Source organism: Nerophis lumbriciformis, linkage group LG23, assembly GCF_033978685.3.
Source record: "Nerophis lumbriciformis linkage group LG23, RoL_Nlum_v2.1, whole genome shotgun sequence".
Taxonomy (NCBI): domain Eukaryota; kingdom Metazoa; phylum Chordata; class Actinopteri; order Syngnathiformes; family Syngnathidae; genus Nerophis; species Nerophis lumbriciformis.
This window is the reverse complement of record NC_084570.2, coordinates 36,249,865-36,274,895: the sequence shown is the minus strand read 5'-3', so window position 1 is coordinate 36,274,895 and position 25,031 is coordinate 36,249,865. Positions and strand designations below refer to the sequence as shown.

The 25,031-nt window shown below is 39.5% G+C and overlaps 1 protein-coding gene across 4 annotated transcripts; it reads right to left on the bottom strand.

Moving 5' to 3' along the window:
• Positions 1-5,110: 5,110 nt before the first annotated feature.
• On the bottom strand, positions 5,111-24,658 carry sike1 (suppressor of IKBKE 1). 4 transcript variants are annotated; one of them, XM_061985642.2, is made up of 7 exons: positions 24,544-24,656; positions 24,406-24,442; positions 24,183-24,341; positions 15,328-15,433; positions 15,115-15,257; positions 11,926-12,039; positions 5,111-7,946 (listed from the first exon to the last, which is right to left on the bottom strand). In XM_061985642.2, the coding sequence occupies exons 3-7, from the start codon at positions 24,339-24,341 to the stop codon at positions 7,839-7,841; spliced, it is 630 nt and encodes a 209-aa protein (XP_061841626.1). In that variant the 5' UTR covers positions 24,406-24,442; positions 24,544-24,656; the 3' UTR covers positions 5,111-7,838. The 4 variants fall into 4 exon arrangements, with proteins under 4 accessions (XP_061841626.1, XP_061841628.1, XP_061841627.1 ...); XM_061985644.2 differs by lacking the exon at positions 24,406-24,442 and having other exon boundaries at positions 24,544-24,658; XM_061985643.2 differs by having other exon boundaries at positions 24,183-24,344; positions 24,406-24,624.
• Between the last annotated feature and the right edge of the window lie 373 nt (positions 24,659-25,031).

Below are 25,031 nucleotides of genomic sequence, written 5' to 3'. Positions count from 1 at the left end.
ATAACAAGGACTGTTTGAACCATGCCCAATAATTGTATTTAATACCTTCCAAATTCCCTTTATATCATTTTTCTTTTGGATTAATAGTTTGGTGGTGTATTCTTTTCTGCATGCTCTTAATATGCTGGTTAATTTATTTTTATATGTTTTGTACTTTTGTTCTGTTTCTATGGTTTGATGCCTAAAAAAAGTCCGATATAAATAATTTTTCTTTTTGCAAGCGTTCGCAAGCCCTTTAGTTATCCATGGAGTTTTTGTGGAGTTAGTTATAGTGCATTTTTTGATGGGGCAGTGTGTAACATAAAGTGAGAAAAAAATGTCATGAAATAAATTATAAGCTGCATTTATATCTGACATTTGAAAAACAGAATCCCAGTTGTGTTTCGCTAAATCATTCTTTAGTGCTGTTAATTATCTTTCTGTTGTGGCTCTACGATAATATTCACTATTTACAGGTTTGGATGTTTTGCAGTTAATATTGTACACCATGAACACGGGTAAATGATCACTGACGTCACTCACTAACAAGCCTCCAGTTACAGTCTGATCTACGATGTTACAAAATATGTTGTCAATAAGTGTGGTGCTGTGTGTTGTGATTCTTGTGGGTCGTGTGATCAGTGGGAATAAGCCCATGGAGAACATGGTGTCAATAAATTTTGCTGTGTGTTTGTGTTTATTAGTAATATAAAATGAAAACCTTAACCTTACCCCCAACCTAAGTAATAAATATAAATCATTTGAGGTGCTTACTATGAGGTCTGTCGCACCGCTGCCTCTCGACCTGGCTGTTATCTACCGCCCCCCTGGGCCCTATTCGGCCTTTAGCAGTGAATTCTCAGAGTTCGTCGCTGATCTAGTGACGCACGCTGACAATATAATCTTAATGGGGGACTTTAATATCCATATGAATACCCCATCGGACCCTCCGTGTGTGGCGCTCCAGATTATACTTGATAGCTGTGGTCTTACACAAATAATAAATTAACCCACGCATCGCAACGGTAATACGATAGATCTAGTGCTTGTCAGGGGTGTCACCACCTCCAAAGTTATGATACTCCCGTATACTAAAGTAATGTCCGATCATTACCTTATACAATTTGAAGTTCTGACTCATTGTCAACAAGTTAATAATAATAATAACTGCTTTAGCAGCCGCAACATTAATGCTGCCACAACGATGACTCTTGCTGACCGACTGCCTTCGGTAATGGCACCATTCCCAAATTATGTCGGCTCTATTGATAACCTCACTAGCAACTTTAACGACGCCCTGGGCGAAACCTTTGATAGTATAGCATCGCTAAAGCTAAAAAGGGCCCCTAAAAGGCGTACCCCATGGTTTACAGAATAAACTACAGCTCTTAAATTATCATGAGCAAGTGGCGTGCGACTAAACTTGAGGTTTTCCATCAAGCATGGAGTGATAGTTTAATAATTTATAAACGCATGCTTACCTTAGCTAAAACTAAATACTACTCAAATCTCATCCACCTCAACAAAAATGATCCTAAATATTTTTTCAGTACAGTAGCATCGCTAACCCAACAAGGGACTCCTCCCAGGAGCTCCACACACTCGGCAGATGACTTTATGAATTTCTTTAATAAGAAAATGTAACTCATTAGAAAGGAGATCAAACACAACGCATCCCAGTTACATGGTTAACTACCAGCCCGTGTCCCACCTTCCGTTTATTTCGAAAATCCTCGAAAAAATTGTTGCACAGCAGCTAAATGAACACTTAGCGTCTAACAATAACTGTGAACCCTTTCAATCCGGTTTCAGGGCAAATCACTCTACGGAGACAGCCCTCGCAAAAATAACTAATGATCTACTGCTAACGATGGATTTTGATGCGTCATCTATGTTGCTGCTTCTTGATCTTAGCGCTGCTTTCGATACCGTCGATCATAATGTTTTATTAGAGCGTATCAAAACACGTATTGGTATGTCAGACTTAGCCTTGTCTTGGTTTAACTCGTATCTTACTGACAGGATGCAGTGCGTCTCCCATAACAATGTGACCTCGGACTATGTTAAGGCAACGTGTGGAGTTCCCCAGGGTTCGGTTCTTGGCCCTGCACTCTTTAGCATTTACATGCTGCCGCTAGGTGACATCATATGCAAATACGGTGTTAGCTTTCACTGTTATGCTGATGACACCCAACTCTACATGCCCCTAAAGATGACCAACACGCCGGATTGTAGTCAGCTGGAGGCGTGTCTGAATGAAATTAAACGGATGTCCGCTAACTTTTTGTAACTCAGTGCTGAGAAAACGGAAACGCTGATTATCGGTCCTGCTAGACACCGATAACTATTTATTAATACCACCTTAACATTTGACAACCAAACAATTACACAAGGCGACTCGGTAAAGAATCTGGGTATTATCTTCGACCCAACTCTCTCGTTTGAGTCACACATTAAGAGTGTTACTAAAACGGCCTTCTTTCATCTTCGTAATATTGCTAAAATGCGTTCTATTTTGTCCACTAGCGACGCTGAGATCATTATTCATGTGTTCGTTACGTCTCGTCTCGATTACTGTAACATATTATTTTCGGGTCTCCCTATGTCTAGCATTAAAAGATTACAATTGGTACAAAATGCGGCTGCTAGACTTTTGACAAGAACAAGAAAGTTTGATCATATTACGCCTATACTGGCTCACCTGCACTGGCTTCCTGTGCACTTAAGATGTGACTTTAAGGTTTTACTACTTACGTATAAAATACTACACCGTCTAGCTCCAGCCTATCTTGCCGATTGTATTGTACCATATGTCCCGGCAAGAAATATGCGTTCAAAGAACTCTGGCTTATTAGTGATTCCTAGAGCCAAAAAAAGTCTGCGGGCTGTAGAGCGTTTTCTATTGGGGCTCCAGTACTATGGAATGCCCTCCCGGTAACAGTTAGAGATGCTACCTCAGTAGAAGCATTTAAGTCCCATCTTAAAACTCATTAGTATACTTTAGCCTTTAAATAGACCCCCCTTTTAGACCAGTTGATCTGCCGTTTCTTTTCTGCTCTGCCCCCCTCTAATTCGTGGAGGGGGGGGGGGGCACAGGTTCAGTAGCCACGGATGAAGTGCTGGCTGTCCAAAGTCGGGACCCGGGGTGGACCACTCGTCTGTGCATCGGTTGGGGACGTCTCTGCACTGCTGACCTGTCTCCGCTCGGGATGGTCTCCTGCTGGCCCCTCTATGGACTGGACTCTCACTATTAGGTTAGATCCACTATGGACTGGACTCTCACAATATTATGCTAGATCCACTCGACGTCCATTGCACCGGTCGCCCAGGGGGGGGTCCCCACATCTGCGGTCCCGTCCAAGGTTTCTCATTGTCCCATTGGGTTGAGTTTTTCCTTGCCCTGATGTGGGATCTGAGCCAAGGATGTCGTTGTGGCTTGTGCAGCCCTTTGAGACACTCGTGATTTAGGGCTATATAAGTAAACATTGATTAAATGATTTATCTTAGATGAGCTCGAGCCCAGCGAAGTCGGCGGTGTTTCTGGGCGTTGTTGATAAATGGCTTTCGCTTTGCATAGTAGAGTTTTAATTTGCACTTACAGATGTAGCGACAAACTGTAGTTACTGACAGTGGTTTTCTGAAGTGTTCCTGAGCCCATGTGGTGATTTCCTTTGCACACTGATGTCGCTTTTTGATGCAGTACCGCCTGAAGGATCAAAGGTCACGGGCATTCAATGTTACGTGCAGTGATTTCTCCAGATTCTCTTAACCTTTTGATGATATTACAGACCTTAGATGATGAAATCCCTAAATTCCTTGCAATAGCTCGATGAGAAATGTTGTTCTTAAACTGTTCGACAATTTGCTCACGCATTTGTCCACAAAGTGGTGACCCTCGCCCCATCCTTGTTTGTGAATGATTGAGCAATTCAACGGAAGCTGCTTTTATATTTGCAAAAAATAAAGTTTTCCACTTCGAACGTTAAGTATCTTGTCTTTGCAGTCTATTCAATTGAATATAGGTTGAAACGGATTTGCAAATCATTGTATTCTGTTTTTATTTACCATTTACACAACATGCCAACTTCACTGGTTTTGGGGTTTGTATAGTATATTTTTAACCTTGAGAGCTCCCCTCAGATGTGGTCCCGGGGACTCAGAAGGGCCTCACTCACAAATATTTCAAATTAAATAATAAATTATTTATTTATTATTATTCAACACGTAAATCAACTTCAGGTCTATCTGTCGATATAAAGTTAAAAAAAAAAAACTTATGTTTTATGCCCGTTTTGTTCCTGTTTTATTTTTGGAGCAATGACAGTTTGAATAAAACAAATCACACTAAAGGTACAAGGGACCCAAAAGGGTCCCATTCATAAAAGTGTTCAAAATAGGTCATATTTTTTTTAATTTGTTTTACTTTCAACAAGCAAATCTCTAGACCAACTTCAGATCTACCCGTCGATTTTTATTGTTGTATGTTATTTTTCTTTTCTTTATGCTTTTTTTCTCAAATAAACTTGATTATATTCTTGGGGATTCAAAAGGGTCCCACTCATAAAAGTCTTCAAATTAAGTCAGACTTTTTTTTTTAACTTTCAACAATTAAATCTTTAAATTCGTCTGTCGATTATACAGTTTTATTATTTGTAATGTTCTTTCTAAGCCCTTTTTTATGGCAAACATAAATAATATTTTACCAAAAAACATTTTTAAAGTGTAATATTAAATGTGAAGTAATTGGAGCCTTGAATATGTCAATCATTCAAAACATGGATTTTGATTCATTATTATTTTTTGAGCAGTGAGTTTTAAAGAACAAAACAGCCGACATGGCAGCTTTGCTATTAAAGTCAACATTGCAACTTTTTATTCTTACATTTCACCTGTTTGCTCTTTTATTCCACTTTTTATGTTTTTAATAGTATTTTTTCGAATGTGCCGCAGCCTTTAAAAAAAAGTAGAATAGTCCAACAGCAAATATATCCTGTTTTGTAGAGTAACTTTGACTAGTGTATTTAATAACAAAACTCCTGTTATATAGAGGATCTTTGACTAGTGTATTTAATAACAACACCTCTGTTATATAGAGGATCTTTGACTAGTGTATTTAATAACAACAAATCTGTTATATAGAGGTTCTTTGACGAGTGTATTTATTAACAACACTCCTGTGATATAGAGGATCTTTGACTAGTGTATTTGATAACACAACACTCCTGTTTTATAGAGGATCTTTGACTAGTGTATTTAATAACAATAATCCTGTTATATAGAGGTTCTTTGACTAGTGTATTTAATAACAACACTCCTGTGATATAGAGGATCTTTGACTAGTGTATTTGATAACACAACACTCCTGTTATATAGAGGATCTTTGACTAGTGTATTTAATAACCAAACTCCTGTTATATAGAGGATCTTTGACTAGTGTATTTAATAACAACACTCCTGTTATATGGAGGATCTTTGACTAGTGTATTTAATAACAACAATCCTGTTATATAGAGGTTCTTTGACTAGTGTATTTGATAACAACACTCCTGTTATATAGAGGATCTTTTTGAGCAGTGACAGTTTTAAAGAAAAAAACAGCCGACATGGCAGCTTTGTTAATAAATTCAACATTGCAACTTTTTATTCTTACATTTTACCTGTTTGCTCTTTTATTCCACTTTTTATGTTTTTAATAGTATTTTTTAGAATGTGCCGAAGCACTTTAAAAAAAAAGTAGAATAGTCCAACAGCAAATATATCCTATCTTGTAGAGGATATTTGACTAGTGTATTGAATAACACATGTTATATAGAGGATCTTTGACTAGTGTATTTAATAACACAACACTCCTGTTGTATAGAGGATCTTTGACTAGTGTATTTAATACCAACACTCTTGACATATAGGGGATCTTTGACTAGTGTATTTAATAACAAAACCATCCATTTTCTACCGCTTGTCCATACTCCTGTTATATAGATGATCTTTGACTAGTGTATTTAATAACAACACTCCTGTTAGATTACAACATATATTCTTTTATTTTGACAAATACAAATACTAAAAATAGACGCTATACATTAGAGGTGCACAAAAAATTTGATTAATCTCAGATTCTTATTTTCACCCCGATTGTAAATCGATTCATAATGTTCAAAAATTGATTAAAAAAACCCAACATTTTTTTTATAAGAAACAATTTCTAAAATGGCGTTTTGAGGCCATTTCCAAGCAACCAGAAAGAGCTTTTCTAACCTGCAACCTGTTTTGAAAAAGTTTAATTAGAATTATTACAGCGAATTATACGTAGCAAGTATCGATTTGAATAGAGAATCATGTTGAATCGATACTCGTCACCCCAGGAATCGGATCAAATCGAATCGTTAGGTGGTAAAAAATTCACACCCCTATTAGTTAGCGTTTAACGATACAACTTGGCTTTTAGATTTGTGTTATAGATGGCAAAGTCGAAGATGTCAGGTTTTCTCATACGCCACCGTAAATAACGTACTACAAGTCGCTACTTTTTTCCCAAGCTTTGAACTATGCGGCTTATAAAACGATGCGGTTAAATTATGGATTTTTCTTCACTGACAGTCATAATGCAAATAATAATGGGCGAGTTTGCTCACTACAGGTGCTGCAGTGTCCTTCCATTTGGTGCTTTCAACCGGAAGTAGAAGTGCCATTATGTCTTCCAGCCGTCCATAGCGGTTCTACTCGTATGGATTCTTCATTCATCGCTCTAAGCAACTTTTGTAAGTTTTACAATATAACTAAAACAAGTCTTGCTTATTAAACTGTCCCATGTGTGATGTCTGTAGCAGTGTTGTTTTCATGCATATCTGTACGTGCTCTGTAATGTAATGAAGCTAGCGTCATTAGCATTAGCTAATACGCTAACACGTTTACAAGTGTCTGTGTTAATATTATTAACTAACAATGGCATTGTTTTTGTATTGTTTCAGTTGATCGGAGAGTTAGCTTGTGCAGTTAGTGGGTCCATGACGATGACTTCTGTTTTGTTTGATCAGCCGTTTCACTGCCGGGTTACAGACACCGTTTGGAAACAATTAAGGTATGTAAATAAACATTTACAAAATATTTCTGTGTAATTAACTCATTTCACAACGTATATATCTGCGGCTTATAATGCAGTGCGTTTAATGTATGGGGAAAATGTTTATTCTAAAATTTAGTGGGTGCGACTTGTATACCGGTGCGCTATATAGTCCAGAAAATACAGAACTTCTTTTTTTTTTTTTCTTCGACATGGCAACACTAAATGGTCCCTAGTGTGTGAATGTTGTCTATCTGTGTTGGGTCGCCTTCCGCCCGAATGCAGCTGAGATAGGTTCCAGCACCCCCTGCGACCCCAAAAGGGACAAGCGGTAGAAAATGGATGGATGTTGCAGGCCAACAAAACTCGAGCTGCGGGCCGCACTCTGGACACCCCTGCACTGGATGAAGATGTACAGAACTAGGAAAATAGACAACGCAAACATGTTGTGTCTTTCGGGGTGTGACTCGATCCGATTCCTGAGGTGACGATTTGATTCAGACAACTGATTCTCGATTCAACACGATTCTTGCAATTCGTTATTTGGTAATTCTAACGAAACATTTTCAGAACAGTTTACGGGTTGAAAAAAATCTATTTTGGGTTGCGTGGAGATGGCCTAAAAAATATTTTTTAAATAGATCCTTATTTTAAAAAATGTAAACATTTGTTTTGGTCTTTTCTTATCAATTGTTGAAACTGATGAATGGATTTAGAATGGGATGAAAAAGAATGGATGTGAATCCATCTTTTCGTGTTATCCATCCAGACTTTAGAGTACCAAGAGGTGCCCTCCATGTCATTGGTCGCACTGGAGCTGAGCTTGGTTTTGGCTGCTTCCTTCTCTGGCTGCCTCCATGGAGTCCTGGCTGATGGTCAGAAGGTCTCGCAGCTCTCTGTTCTCCATCTGACCAAGAAGAAGGTACAAGCTTTACTTCATTACAACTTTTGAGCCCACTCCATCTGAGCTCTGTGGCAACCATCCATCCTTCAGTTTTCTAAATCCACGGACAAACATCCATATATGGATGATTAGAGTATGTTGTCATACAACCTCCGTGTACATGCTTAGAACAGGGATGGTAAAGCAAGCTTATCCATAAGAAAAATGTCAATATGACTAAAGTCCATACTTAAGTGAAAGTTAATACACTGAAGCAACTTCCTCCATAATAAACATGTCAATATGAATAAAGTCCATACTTTAGTGAAGGTTAGTACACTAAAGCAACTTCCTCCATAATAAAAATTTCATATGAATAAAGTACATACTTTAGTGAAGGTTTGTAGACTGAAGCAACTTTCTCCATAAGAAAAATGTCAATATGAATAAATTCCATACTTTAGTGAAGGTTAAGACATTGAAGCAAGTTTCTCCATAAGAAAATTGTCAATATGAATAAAGTCCATACTTTAGTGAAGGTTAGTACACTGAAGCAACTTTCTCCATACGAAAAATGTCAATATGAATAAAGTCCATATTTGAGTGAAGGTTTGTACACTTTGAAGACACAATGAATATCAAACAATAATAACTAGGAGGCGATTAATTAACTATTAACAAGCTGAACTGTCCTGTATGCGCTGCTCTGCCAACCAGTGACGTGCTGTCAGGGGAGGCAAGTGAGGCAGTGCCTCACCTTGCCACCAGGGGGGTAAAAGGCTTAACCATGAGATGTTCAAAAACTAAGTATTAAAATAACATTTGTTTTAATATTTCTCTTTTGGTCTATACTTTGTCATTTTGGTGTTGTTCCTGTATATTTTGTTAATTTTCATGGTATCGAGAAAATATCGAGATATATATCATATATTGCCAGTCAGCATACGGAGTGGAAAACAACCTAAAATTGGCTTCTTCACGCGACAAATCCGGCCTACTTCACCACAGTCTGTAGTCTATTGCCTCCCCAGGCAGCGATGACATGGAGACGTGATGGTGGCGACAGGCCAAATTACAGTGTTCATACACCCACCCAGCCCCTTCCCCATCCGCCCGCCTGTCCCCTGGGGAGACACCACCTTAACTAACAAATTTTCTGTGGGAAACACTGTGTGTGTGTGTGTGTATATATATATATATATATATATATATATACACACACATTGGTACAAGGTCTACGTTCCCATCCTCACCTATGGTCATGAACTTTGGGTTATGACCTACAGGACAAGATCACGGGTACAACATCTACGTTCCCATCCTCACCTATGGTCATAGGTGATATATATATATATATATATATATATATATATATATATATATATATATATATATATATATATATATATATATCTATCTATATATGATATATATATATATATATATACCTATATATGATATATGTATATATATATATCACCTATGACCATAGGTGAGGATGGGAACGTAGATGTTGTACCCGTGATCTTGTCCTGTAGGTCATAACCCAAAGTTCATGACCATAGGTGAGGATGGGAACGTAGACCTTGTACCAATGATCTTGTCCTTTAGGTCAGTGGTCCCCAACCACCGGGCCGCAGCACGGTATAGGTCCATGGATCGTCCCGGGCCGCACAAAAAAATAATAATAATAAAATAAAATAAAACAATTGTTTTTTTTGTTTTTTTTATTAAATCAACATAAAAAACACAAGATACACTTATAATAAGTGCACCAACCCAAAAAACCTCCCTCCCCTCATTCGCACAAAAGGGTTGTTTCTTTCTGTTATTAATATTTCTGGTTCCTACATTATATATCAATATAGATCAATACAGTCTGCAGGGATACAGTCCGTAAGCACACATGATTACGGACTGTAATCATGTTTTTCAAGAGTTGACTGGTCCGCAGCTACAAAAAGGTTGGGGACCACTGCTTTAGGTCATAACCCAAAGTTAATGATCATAGGTGAGGATAGGAACGTAGATTTTGTACCCGTGATCTTGTCCTTTAGGTCATAACCCAAAGTTCATGAAAATAGGTTAGGATAGGAACGTAGATCTTGTACCCGTGATCTTGTTCTTTAGGTCATAACCCAAAGTTCATGACCATAGGTGAGGATAGGAACGTAGATCTTGTACCCAGGATCTTGTCCTCTAGGTCAGTGGTCCGCAACCACCGGGCCGAGGTCCGGTACCGGTCCGTGGATCGATTGGTACCGGGCCGCACAACAAATTAAAAAATATAAAAAATATTTTTTTATTTTTATTTATTTATATTAAATCAACATAAAAACACAAGATACACTTACAATTAGTGCACCAACCCAAAAAACCTCCCTCCCCTATTTACACTCATTCGCACAAAAGGGTTGTTTTTTTCGGTTATTAATATTTCTGGTTCCTACATTATATATCAATATAGATCAATACAGTCTGCAGGGATACAGTCTGTAAGCAAATGTAGTTTTTTTATGACAAAAACATTTAAAAAAAATTAAAATAAAATACCATGTTAGAATGCATTAAAAAAACATAATGATTGTGACGATTCCAAAAAAAGTGCACTTCCCCTTTAATTTGAACAAGCATATTGCTTCAATAATAAACATTTAGAAAAAGTCAAATCCACTTACACTAGGGCTGCACCATTATGAGAAAAAACCTAATTGCGGTTTTTCCTTCCGAAATTGCGATTTGATTTGCGATCGTTTCATACTTATAAATGCATACGATTGCAAAAATAACGAGTGAAAGAAGTCATGTTACTTTCAATCTATATGTCTCGAGGTGCCACTTTCAAAAAATGTTTGGCTTTATGCAGACTTTTGTTGACATCATGCTCTTCAACTGAAGAAATGTATTATGTCCTGTTATTATTATCATAACATATAATAATAATGCAAGGTAATAAACTTTTATTTCTTATTACTGTAGAATTGTTCACCATTTTACCGTAATTGAAAGGTAAATAAATAAACTTTTTTTTTTTTTTAAATGACTTTCTGTCAGTGTTGATGGGCTCATATTGCCCATCCGATTTGAAGATGAAACATGACCACAATGGGACATTTGGCTTTGTCAGCATAGTTTGTTACTTTGCGGCACTATTCACTGGTGAGTCGCGAGTAGGGAAGCGGTCTGTGCTTCCTGTGTGTGTAAAGCTGGCGCGCGAAGATTGTAAATGACTTAGAAGAGGGCTCACTGCGTTCAGTTAATTCTACTGTTCAATAAAGGCGCTTAGGTGCCGAGAGCAATGCACAGAGTGAGACCTCCTTCTCCCTATTTGAAGCAAGGCTCAACAACTCTGATAGGTCAACATGTCTGTCACTCAAATAGCTGTCACTGCAGAGAAAACAAAACTCTTGTGGTTATGTTATCGCACTAATTACAACCTCGATGTCGATTAATCGTGCAGCCCTAAGTTACAGTAACATCAGCAAAGACAGAGAAAGAGAGGGAGAGGAGAAGAGGCGCCACTGAACGAGACAAGCTCTTCTCTTTGCTGTGAAATAAGTCTACTTTGGCATATTTTCAGAAAAGTCTGGTTCTATCACAATCTTTCCATTAGGTTGAGCGCCATTAATGTTCTCCTCGCAAACCAGCTTTTGATTTCCCCCTCCTTCTTTCCACAATGGTCTGTTGTCTTTAGGGGACTCATATTGAGGTGGCAAAATGGAAACAACTTTGAGAAAAGACAAAAAAGGCACACAGACTGAAGCACTGACAAGTGACGACAGTGCTAGTGACATGGAGGGCTCGCCTCCTCAACAATGCTGCGCCCTGCTTTTCGCCTGCAGGCGTGACACAAAATAAATGAACGAGGCGTTCGTACACAGGGACATATTTAAAAGTTGCAAATAGAGGGGTTCCACTGTAGCGCAAAACACAGCAGGCCAAGAAAAGAAGACATGCTAACTTGAATGTGAAGAAGTGGAGGACTTCTGGCAGTAGAAGTTACCTCAAGTTGGGCGAGCTTTTGTCGATTGGAGCAATAGCGCTGATCATCCACCTGCACGGCTTGTCGCATCACCTGGCCCATCTCACATATCCGCTCCATCTGGCTCTGCACTTCCTGCAACAAGAGTCAGTCAAGTATGAACTACAGTCATCCCTCGTTTATCGCCACTAATAAAAGCATAAAAACTCATAATTAGAAACATGCGATAACATTTGTATTGTCACCTTTGCACTCCTTTCACCCAATATACTGTATTTTACGGACTATATATAAGCCACACCCACTACATTTGAAAAGAAAATGAATATTTTCCAATATTAGCCACACCGGACTATAAGTCGCAAATATATACGTTGTGAAATTATTTATTTACACAGAATTATTTTATAAATGTTTATTTACATACCTTAATTGTTTCCAAACGGTGTCTGTCACACGGCAGTAAAACGGCTGATCAAACAAAACAGAACTTTTTGCAATTTGGCCCTTAGCCAAGAAAAATAGGTGCACGTTTTATAGGCCGCAGGGTACAACGTGTAGGAAAAAAGTAGCTTCTTTTTGCTAAAGTAGCCTTGACTGTAGATACTAGTACCCACTGCTGGCCTGAAGGATCTTCCTTGCTACGGCAGTCACCCGGCCACTATAAAACGAGCCCTACATGGAAATACTTCATCACCTCCTGGGTAATTCCTCTAAGTTACAACTGGGCTTGCATGTGCTGAAACCAATTATCATTTTGGCAGCAGTGTTTCATTTCTTTTTAGTCATACTCTTTTCGACAAAACTTATTTTAGTCATCTAAACTGATGTAGTCATTTTAGTCAGCTAAAATGACAGTCAATTTAGTCTACTAAAATATAAGGTATAAAAGATAAGTTCTCTTAAAGTTTATTTGCTTGATCTTATGGTTAGGAATGATGTTGTCCGCCATTTTTTGCTCCACAGGAATCAATATCTTTCTTTTAGACTTAGACACACTTTAATGATCCACAAGGGAAATTGTTCCACACAGTAGCTCAGTTACAAAGGCTGGAAAGGATAATGCAGGTATAAAGCAGACTACAAATGTACCATAGTAGCAATATGAAATATAACATATATGTAGTATTAACATATTATATATACAGTTACACCTATTCAGAGACACTGAATAGGTGTGTTATTATCTGTGCTATTGTGCCTACTTCCGGACGAGTTCGCTCACTGCAAGTGCTGCGGGTTTAAAATGTACTTCCTGTTCCATACCTTGAACCGGAAGTATAACTGCTTGAAATGATTCTCCATTCATCACTTCGAGCAACGTTTGTAACTTTTACAATATAACTAAAACAATTCTTACTTACTAAAGCGTCCCATGTGTGATGTCTGTAAGAGTGTTTTCATTCATATTTGTACGTGCTATCGTCATGTACAGTAATTGAGCGAGCGTCATTAGCATTAGCTAAGTGTATGTGTTAGTATTATTAGCTTACAATGACATTCTTTTTGTAATGTTTCACTTACACAAATTCCTCAGTAAATTCACCAAAACATCACCATGGAGTTATTGAGTCTGTTTAGCTGATTGGAGAACTAACTTGCGCAGCTAGTGGGTCCATGATGATGACTTCTGTTTTGTTTGATCAGCCGTTTTACTGACGTGTTACAGACACAGTTTGGAACAATTAAGGAATGTAAATAAACATTTACAGAATATTTCGGTGTAAATAAATAATTTCACAACGTATACATCTGCGGCTAATATATGGAAAAAAAATGTTTTCTTAAATTTAGTGCGGCATTGCCCTTCTGTTTAGACTGAGCTTTGATCCGGAAGTAAAAGTGCCGTTCCGTGTTCTAGCAGTCTATAGCATTTCTACTTGTATGGATTCTTCATGGTAAATGGGTTATACTTGTATAGCGTTTTTCTACCTTTTTTTTAAGGAACTCAAAGCGCTTTGACACTATTTCCACATTCACCCATTCACACACTGATGGCCACAAGCTTCTGGTTGAATTTTTGACCACTTGTCTTGACAAAATTGGTGCAGTTCAGCTAAATTTGTTGTTTTTTTAACATGGAGTTGTTTCTTCAGCATTGTCCACACATTTAAGTAAGGAAAATGGGAAGGTCATTCTACAAGCTTACTTCTCGCCTGATTTAGCCATTCCTTTACCACTTTTGACATGTGTTTGGGGTCATTGTCCTGTTGGAACACCTAGAATTAAGGTTTTAAAATGGCCTTCCCAAAGTCCTGATTTAAACGTGTGGACAATGCTGAAGAAACAAGTCCATGTCAGAAAACCAACAAATTTAGCTGAACTGCACCAATTTTGTCAAGAGGAGTGGTCAAAAATTCAACCAGAAGCTTGTGGATGGCTACCAAAGGCGCCCTTTTGCGGTGAAACTTGCCAAAGGACATGTAAGCAAATATTAACATTGCTGTATGTATACTTTTGACCCAGCAGATCTGGTCACATTTTCAGTAGACCCATAATAAATTCATTAAGAACCAAACTTCATGAATGTCTTTTGTGACCAACAAGTATGTGCTCCAATCACTCTAGCACAAAAAAATAAGAGTTGTAGAAATTATTGGAAATCAAGACAGCCATGACATTATGTTCTTTACAAGTGCATGTAAACTTTTGATTGCGAATGTAAATAAACATTTACAAAATAGTTTTGTGTAAATAACTAATTTCACAACGTATACCGGTATATATGCGGCTTATAGTCTGGTGCGACTAATATATAGAAACAAATAGTTTTTCCTTCTAAAATTCCGTGGGTGCGGCTTATATAGCGGTGCGCTCCATAGTCCTGAAAATACGGTAGTCAACAAAATTAACACTGGCTGAAAAATTTAAAATAAATTGTTCTAAAATAGTTGATCAACTTGACAGTCGAAGCTACGACCATTAGCCGTGTTGTTAGCATTGAGCCTTTAAAGGCTCACCAATGTTGAGATGTGTTATTGACGAGGCAGGAGTTAAGGAAAAAATAAGGTGGTCAACTTGGTTAAGATAGCGCGGAGGTTAGCCGCCGTGTTGTTGTTCTTGTCACCCTTGACCCAGAAACGGAAGTTCTTTATCGATGGCCGCAACATAACAAAGGAAAGTGAAACAAATACTGCACGGTAACACATTTAAGACCTAAAGAGAAAGGGACCACTGTATCCATACGTGGTCTTTTGCTACCCACTCTACCTTGGCGTGGTCCTCGTGGAGGGACAGGACAGGTTTGGTGTCCAGCTCCTTCTTGGCCATCATCAGCTGCAGCATCTGTTTCCGGTAGCGGCCCATGATCAACTCTAACGTGTACTGGTGCTCCTCCAGGGACAGCCACAGCTCTGCGGACATTCACGACGCAATATCAACAAAAAAACAAAAACGTGAAAAACTTCCTATTTATTTCAAAACCTTTGTTTTCCTGCTGAAGTTCCTTGATTTGAGTGTTTTCCTGCGTGAGAAGAACGTGAGGCTTGTACGTCGTCATGTCCTGGAGCTCAGAAGAGTCCTCTGCATGCTGAGGACAAAGAAACATGGCGGTGTGGGAGTCAGAAGACCGCGTTTCCTCGATAGCAGTCCAACACAGGGCTGTCCAAACTTTTGATACATCTTGTACATGAAATATACAATGTAGGTAAATTGATGTATGCTATACTATCTGAACACAACATCCACATTTCAGCTTTGTGTTATCAGTAACAACGTAATGTTGCCCTAAATTAAGCATTTTGCAAGCATAAAAATGGCTAAATGAACTGAAAATACCAATATTTACAGTAGTGTTGGCTAGGGCTGGGCGATATATCGATATACTCTATATATCGCAGGTTTGTCTCTGTGCGATATAGAAAATGACTATATCGTGATATTGGAGTATACGTTCTCACGCAGTTGCTTTTAGCTGCGGGCATTACACTGCAGGCGTTTCTCACTCTTTCTTGCCTCTGCTTCTCACAGAGAGATAAAACAAGCGCACCTTCTTACATACGTCACATACGTATACGCCCTCGCGGAGCAGAGAGGTAGCGGCATGGGTAACGTTAGCTGTGGTGCGAGTGGTAATACGAGAGAAAGAAGATGCGAATCTGGTAACAAATGAAGGAAGAATTAATTCCCAAGAAAAACAGCACGGGGTCCATCGTCTGGCGGTGGTTTGGCTTCACGCGGGAATATGTTGAACAGACAACCGTAATTTGTCAAGTGTGGGGCAAAAGCGTTGCTACAAAAAGTAGCATTACTGCTAATATGTAACATCATTTGAAAAGTCACCCGCTAGAGCAGTGGTTCTCAAACTTTTTTTGTCATCCCCCACTTTGGACAAGGGGGAGTTTTCAAGCCCCACCTGCCCCCATCGCCCCAACAGAGCGCTAATGCCAAGCTTTAACATTTTCAAATTTATTGAACATCAAGTTGTATACATTCAAACTCAATAACATAAAATAACATCAAGTTCAATAATAAATAAAATAACTGTGCAGCTGTGGTATAACTTGCATCAAGTTTAATAATAAATAAAATAACTTCCATCAAGTTCAATAATAAATAAAACAAAAGTGTTATAAATTGCATCACGTTCAATAATAAATCAAATAAGCGTTATAACTTGCATCAAGTTCAATAATAAATCAAATAAAAGTGTTATAACTTGCATCAAGTTCAATAATAAATCAAAAAAGTGTTATAACTTGCATCACGTTCAATAATAAATAAAAAAAAGTGTTATAACTTGCATCAAGTTCAATAATAAATCAAATAACTTGCATCAAGTTCAATAATACATCAAAAAAAGTGTTATAACTTGCATCACGTTCAATAATAAATCAAAAAAGTGTTATAACTTGCATCAAGTTCAATAATAAATAAAACAAAAGTGTTAGAACTTGCATCAAGTTCAATGATAAATAAAACAAAAGTGTTAGAACTTGGATCAAGTTCAATAATAAATCAAAAAAGTGTTATAACTTGCATCAAGTTCAATAATAAATAAAACAAAAGAGTTAGAACTTGAATCAAGTTCAATAATAAATCAAATAACTTGCATCAAGTTCAATAATAAATCAAATAACTTGCATCAAGTTCAATAATAAATCAAAAAAAGTGTTATAACTTGCATCGCGTTCAATAATAAATCAAAAAAGTGTTATAACTTGCATCAAGTTCAATAATAAATAAAACAAAAGTGTTAGAACTTGCATCAAGTTCAATAATAATAATAAAAAAAGTGTTATAACTTGCATCAAGTTCAATAATAAATCAAACAAAAGTGTTATAACTTGCATCAAGTTCAATAATAAATCAAAAAAAGTGTTATAACTTGCATCACGTTCAATAATAAATCAAAAAAAGTGTTATAACTTGCATCAAGTTCAATAATAAATCAAATAAAAGTGTTGTAACTTGCATCAAGTTCAATAATAAATCAAATAACTTGCATCAAGTTCAATAATAAATCAAAAAAGTGTTATAACTTGCATCAAGTTCAATAATAAATAAAACAAAAGTGTTATAACTTGCATCAAGTTCAATAATAAAAAGAAAGTGTTATAACTTGCATCAAGTTCAATAATAAATCAAATAACTTGTATCAAGTTCAATAATAAATAAAATAAAAGTGCCACTTTGCAATCTTTGCAAAAAAAAAAAAGGAGGAGCGATGCATTTGGCAAGACAGGGCAAGTGACAGCACTTTTCCCCGGGAGAGCCACCTTGCTTCACTGTGAAACAGCACGGCTGTATGATCAGCTCCCATTTCCTCACACAGTGCAGAGAACAGTCGCACTTTCAGTGGTCGTGTTTTGATCAAATTTACCGCGCTCACAACATCTGTTAAAACCTCATTGAGTTCGGGGCTGAGCTGCCTTGACGCGAGTGCTTCCCGGTGAATGACACAGTGTGTGCCCGTCAGATTTTTGTTTCTCTGCAGGCGCTGGCTCTGGCTCGACGACCTTTGAGGTGCGAGTCACAAATGTATATATTTGTGTAATTGTGGTCCACACATTAGCCTGCTACCCATCCGCGCGAAAGTTTGTTCCGCTTAGCCCCGCCCCCATTAGTTACTGTTGCTATGTCTGTCAAACTTTCGCTCCTACCGAGAAATTTAAAGCCTACAGTAAAAATAAGTACCGGTAATTTCCATTTATTTATATAGCGGATTTCACAGACAGAATCACAAATTGATTTACAGTGTGTATAGAAAATGAAAGCATAGTAAAAAAAATAATCTAAGAATATAATAATAAATAAAAAAATTTAAAGTGAAATTTCCTCCCGTTCCTCGCGCCCCACCTGTCATGTCTCTATTCCCCACTAGTGGGGCGCGCCCCACACTTTGAGAAACGCTGCGCTAGAGAATGAAGAGTATTTGAAACTCTACATGTCAACATCTCTGTTCGGTGCCACACCAACAAAAATGTTGAGGGAACCATTTCCACATCAACACCGTATGAAAAAAATAGTCAACAACAGGAGATAACGTCTGCAGTAACCTACCACATAGCGAAGTACATACACTATTTGATTTCTTATTATGCAGCTCATTTTTATTTGACAGTTATTGAAATATCTTGCGTGACACTTTATTTGTTTCAAACTATTGTAGTGGCGTTCTGTACAAAAGTGCACTTTAATTTAGTGTTTTTTTGATATGTCATCTTAGTGACATCATGCACAAAAGTGCACTCATAGCTTGTTTTAAAATGTCTCTGACAATCTTGCACTTTCTGTTTTGAAATGACATGAATGTTTGTGCCACTGCTTAATAACTGTTTAATAAATACAGTTTTGGTCATTTGACTTAGTTGTGATTTCCCGCTCTGCATGAGAGTTTAAAATGAGCATAAATTAATGCAGTATAAACAAGAATGTTTTAATGTAAACACATATAATCATCATACTGCTGTGATTATATGCATCAAGTGTTCATTCAAGGCTAAGGCAAAATATCGAGATATGTATCGTGACATGGCCTAAAAATTTCGAGATATTAATTAAAGGCCATATCGCCCAGCCCTAGTGTTGGCCACTAAATCAGCCTGTGTGTGGCAGTATTGTGGCCACTGACTGGCTCAGCCTCAGGCAGCATTACCAAAATTAGCATGCTAACCTTTTTCGCCAATTTTGCAGCCAAGCCCATCAAATACATTTAACTTGGTACTTGACATATGGGGCTTCACGGTGGCAGAGGGGTTAGTGCATCTGCCTCACAATACAAAGGTCCTCAGTAGTCTGGGGTTCAATCCCGGGCTCGGGATCTTTCTGTGTGGAGTTTGCATGTCCTCCCCGTGACTGCGTGGGTTCCCTCCGGGTACTCCGGCTTCCTCCCACCTCCAAAGACATGCACCTGGGGATAAGTTGATTGGCAACACTAGATTGGCCCTAGTGTGTGGATGTGAGTGTGAATGTTGTCTGTCTATCTGTGTTGGCCCTGCGATGAGGTGGCGACTTGTCCAGGGTGTACCCCGCCTTCCGCCCAATTGTAGCTGAGATAGGCTCCAGCACCCCCCGCAACCCCAAAGGGAATAAGCGGTAGAAAATGGATGGACTTGACATATGCTAACTGTTAGCATGCTATAACTACAAACTAACCTTTTTGTTTTTTGCCAGTTTTACAGCCAAACGCCTCAGAGCGGGCACTTGACACATGCTAAATGTTAGCATGATAATGTTGGCATTCTAGCATGCTAATGTTAACATTCTAACTTTTTTTAGCCAATTTTGCAGCCAAGCCCCTCAAACACATAAGACTTGGTGCTTGACACATGCCAACTGTTAGCATGCTGACGTCAACATTCTAGCATTAACTGTGTTGGAGCCTTTCTATATTACCGTATTTATGAATTAATTGTTTTGACAATTACATCAAATAATGCCAATGATTATGTTGATGAATTATTGGATGTTTTAGATGAATTATGATTGACTGATTGTTTTCAGCTGCTCACGCCCCTCCTGGTGGGAGCTTCCTCCTCCTATGATTAAGAAGACAGGACAGCTGGGTGCTCCTTTAGTCTGTCTTAGTGATGGGATCGGCAGTTCTTTTGACTGTACTGAATCACTAGAATCAGTTCCTTAAATTGAGTCGTTCAAAAAATTTGTTCACCGAATCCCCCCCCCCCCCCCCCCCCCCAAAAAAAATAGTGGGGGGGGGGGGGGCGAAGTACAGTACAGTGCAGACATTCGCGGGAGAAGCAGCAAATAGGGTGAACGCGAGTCCCTACACAGCTCTGTGCATGCAGTACACCAGGCAGTGAGTGACTGACACAGCGCCACAGTCAGCACAGTTCAGTACGTGAACCTGAATCACTTCTGCAGCAGCAGTTCTGTGTGCAGGTCGGCGAATCATGAGTCAGTCAGTAACAGCTTCCCCAGCGGCAGATCTCGGTGTGTGTCAGTTCGCAAACGACACAAGCCCTCAGCACCCAATGAAAACGCGCACAGTGACTGAACGAGAGCCTCAATGTGACGTCCTCCTCCGCGACACAGTCAGTTCTCTGTGTCAGTAGGTTCGCGAGTCCTGATTCTGTTGTTCACTGAGTGATTCATGTCGTTAATCCGCGGTGAACGAATCGTTCGCTCAGTCCCTCCCCCCGCCCCCATGATGAGTAGCTGGCTGCGTCGTTCGCCGATGCCGAGGGTTCAGTGAGTCACAGAGTGCGGCATGGTCGCGGCGGAGCTCAACTGAGCTGAGAAAGGAACGAATCAGTTCATGAAGTGATTCGGTTCAGTACGTTCACTCAAAAGATTATTTCGTTCGAACGAATCGTTCGCGAACGACACAACATTAGTTTGTCTATCATGTTGAAGGAGTGAGGAGTGAGACAGTTTATTTACCGCTAAATAAATATTATTTTGATTATGTTGAAGTCAACCACAGAGAACATTTTTGTTTGTGTCATATAAGTTGAAAGTGAAAACAAATTGTGATCATTTTGAATCTAGAAATATCTCCGCGAGTGCTTATTAAAGAATTTAGTGAGTCATAGACCTCCTCCTGAGGACTACCGTATTTTCCGCACTATAAGGCGCACCGGATTATTAGCCGCACCTTCAATGAATTACATATTTCATAACTTTGTCCACCAATAAGCCGCCCCGGATTATAAGCCGCGCCTACGCTGCGCTAAAGGGAATGTCAAAAAAACAGTCAGATAGTTCAGTCAAACTTTAATAATATATTGAAAACCAGCGTTCTAACAACTCTGTCCCAAAATGTACGCAAATGTGCAATCACAAACATAGTAAAATTCAAAATGGTGTAGAGCAATAGCAACATAATGTTGCTCGAACGTTAATGTCACAACACACAAAATAAACATAGCGCTCACCTTCTGAAGTTATTCTTCATTCGTAAATCCTTCGAATTCTTCGTCTTCGGTGTCCGAATTGAAAAGTTGCGCAAGCGTGGGATCCAAAATGGCCGGTTCCGTCTCGTCGAAGTCATCGGAGTCAGTGTCGCTGTTGTCCAGTAGTTCTGTGAATCCTGCCTTCCGGAAAGCTCGGACCACAGTTGTGACCGAAATATCTGCCCAGGCATTTACGATCCACTGGCAAATGTTGGCGTATGTCGTCCGGCGCTGTCTGCCCGTCTTAGTGAAGGTGTGTTCGCCTTCGGAGCTGTGTGAAAAAAGCCACCCGGCCTCTTCGCGTAAACTTCCCTTAACCACTCGCTCATCTTTTCTTCATCCATCCATCCCTTCGAGTTAGCTTTTATGATGACGCCGGCTGGAAAGGTCTCTTTTGGCAAGGTCTTCCTTTTGAATATCACCATGGGTGGAAGTTACCATTGCAAGCTAGAACCACAGTGAAGGATGACTTCTCATTCCCTGTGGTGCGAATATTCACCGTACGTGCTCCCGTTCCACAGTGCGGTTCACAGGAATATCAGTTGCTGTGAAATACGGTAGTAATCCGTGTGCGGATGGAGAGATTGCGTCTTTTTATGAACCGGATCGCTTAGTAGGAGCCATTTTGTGGTCTTTACAGATGTAAACAGGAAATGAAACGTACGGTGATATCCGCGCGTTTTTTCTTCTTCTTCCGGGGGCGGGTGAAGCGCTTCCTGTTCTATGGGGGCGGGTGCTTTCCTTGGCGGTTGCTTGCGTAGAAGAAGAAGCGCTTCCTGTTCTACCGGGAAAAAAGATGGCGGCTGTTTACCGAAGTTGCGAGACCGAAACTTTATGAAAATGAATCGTAATAAAGCGCACCGGGTTATAAGGCGCACTGTCAGCTTTTGAGAAAAATTGTGGTTTTTAGGTGCGCCTTATAGTGCGGAAAATACGGTAGCTGGCTGCGTCGTTCGCCGATGCCGAGGGTTCAGTGAGTCACAGAGTGCGGCATGGTCGCGGCGGAGCTCAACTGAGCTGAGAAAGGAACGAATCAGTTCATGAAGTGATTCGGTTCAGTACGTTCACTCAAAAGATTATTTCGTTCGAACGAATCGTTCGCGAACGACACAACATTAGTTTGTCTATCATGTTGAAGGAGTGAGGAGTGAGACAGTTTATTTACCGCTAAATAAATATTATTTTGATTATGTTGAAGTCAACCACAGAGAACATTTTTGTTTGTGTCATATAAGTTGAAAGTGAAAACAAATTGTGATCATTTTGAATCTAGAAATATCTCCGCGAGTGCTTATTAAGGAATTTAGTGAGTCATAGACCTCCTCCTGAGGACTACCGTATTTTCCGCACTATAAGGCGCACCGGATTATTAGCCGCACCTTCAATGAATGACATATTTCATAACTTTGTCCACCAATAAGCCGCCCCGGATTATAAGCCGCGCCTACGCTGCGCTAAAGGGAATGTCAAAAAAACAGTCAGATAGTTCAGTCAAACTTTAATAATATATTGAAAACCAGCGTTCTAACAACTCTGTCCCAAAATGTACGCAAATGTGCAATCACAAACATAGTAAAATTCAAAATGGTGTAGAGCAATAGCAACATAATGTTGCTCGAACGTTAATGTCACAACACACAAAATAAACATAGCGCTCACCTTCTGAAGTTATTCTTCATTCGTAAATCCTTCGAATTCTTCGTCTTCGGTGTCCGAATTGAAAAGTTGCGCAAGCGTGGGATCCAAAATGGCCGGTTCCGTCTCGTCGAAGTCATCGGAGTCAGTGTCGCTGTTGTCCAGTAGTTCTGTGAATCCTGCCTTCCGGAAAGCTCGGACCACAGTTGTGACCAAAATATCTGCCCAGGCATTTACGATCCACTGGCAAATGTTGGCGTATGTCGTCCGGCGCTGTCTGCCCGTCTTAGTGAAGGTGTGTTCGCCTTCGGAGCTGTGTGAAAAAAGCCACCCGGCCTCTTCGCGTAAACTTCCCTTAACCACTCGCTCATCTTTTCTTCATCCATCCATCCCTTCGAGTTAGCTTTTATGATGACGCCGGCTGGAAAGGTCTCTTTTGGCAAGGTCTTCCTTTTGAATATCACCATGGGTGGAAGTTAGCATGGCAAGCTAGAACCACAGTGAAGGATGACTTCTCATTCCCTGTGGTGCGAATATTCACCGTACGTGCTCCCGTTCCACAGTGCGGTTCACAGGAATATCAGTTGCTGTGAAATACGGTAGTAATCCGTGTGCGGATGGAGAGATTGCGTCTTTTTATGAACCGGATCCTTTTCGCTTAGTAGGAGCCATTTTGTGGTCTTTACAGATGTAAACAGGAAATGAAACGTACGGTGATATCCGCGCGTTTTTTCTTCTTCTTCCGGGGGCGGGCGGTAGATTACAGTAGAAGAAGAAGCGCTTCCTGTTCTATGGGGGCGGGTGCTTACCTTGGCGGTTGCTTGCGTAGAAGAAGAAGCGCTTCCTGTTCTACCGGGAAAAAAGATGGCGGCTGTTATGAATCGTAATAAAGCGCACCGGGTTATAAGGCGCACTGTTAGCTTTTGAGAAAATTTGTGGTTTTTAGGTGCGCCTTATAGTGCGGAAAATACGGTACTCTGCTATCTTTATTTTTTCGAACTTTTTTGGAACGCAAGAGTAGCCGTAACAACTGTTGTAACCACTTTTGCAGCCAAACACCTCAAAGTCATATACCTTTGTATTTGACATATACTGTCAGCTGTTAGCAACGTTAGCATTAAAGTTCGGCTTGCGCATGTTAGCATTCACACGCAATGTCTCCCAAAACTGCATGTCTTGTTTTTTATGTAATGTTCTCATCTGGGATGTTTTTATTTTGGCGGGACAATAAAAAAACAAGCTTCGGGTCGCAATTTGGATAGCAGTGTTGTGTTGAAGTGATGTCCTCACCTGGTCTGGGAGAGCATTCCCCACCTCCTTCAGGCTCTGCACCCTCTGACTGAGGGCCCCCGACTGCTCGATGAGTCCCTCGGCGGCCATGTCGTGCTCCTTTAGCCTCTCCAGCAATGTCCGAGCATCTCCCAACACTTTATCCCAAGTGCAGGTCATCTACTTGGAAGAGATAGTGCGTGTGTGAACGCTAATACATGAAAAACAACAACAACAACCGTACCGTGTCTTAAGCTAGCACTCCTGCTAGTGATAAGGGTCTTCCGGGAGAATAAAGAAGCTCCAATTAATTTTCCAGCTAATATTTACAGCAATTACATGTAAGAATATCATTAGAACCACAAATGGCGAGAAAACTTACAAAATACTACAAGAAGCACAACATTGTCGTTTTGTTGACAAGATTGTGATCAGGGCTACGATTACGTCATTTCCGTGTTCTTCCCCGTCTTCTTCGTTTTCAAGCTACCTATTCGCGCACTTCCGCCACCTTCAGGAACGGAGCGTGGGTCAGGATTTTAGGAAATAAAAGCCAATTTCACTATGTCTATAGACAAGCTTTACCAAAATTAAAGAAATACAATTTAAAATTATTAATGGAATATACCCTTCAAAATATTTTTTAAACTTAAATTTACGTATAAAATTACGTATAAAATACTACACGGTCTAGCTCCGTCCTATCTTGTCGATTGCATTGTACCATATGTCCCGGCAAGAAATCTGCGTTCAAAGAACTCCGGCTTATTAGTGATTCCCAGAGCCCAAAAAAAGTCTGCGGGCTATAGAGCGTTTTCTATTCGGGCTCCAGTACTATGGAATGCCCTCCCGGTAACAATTAGAGATGCT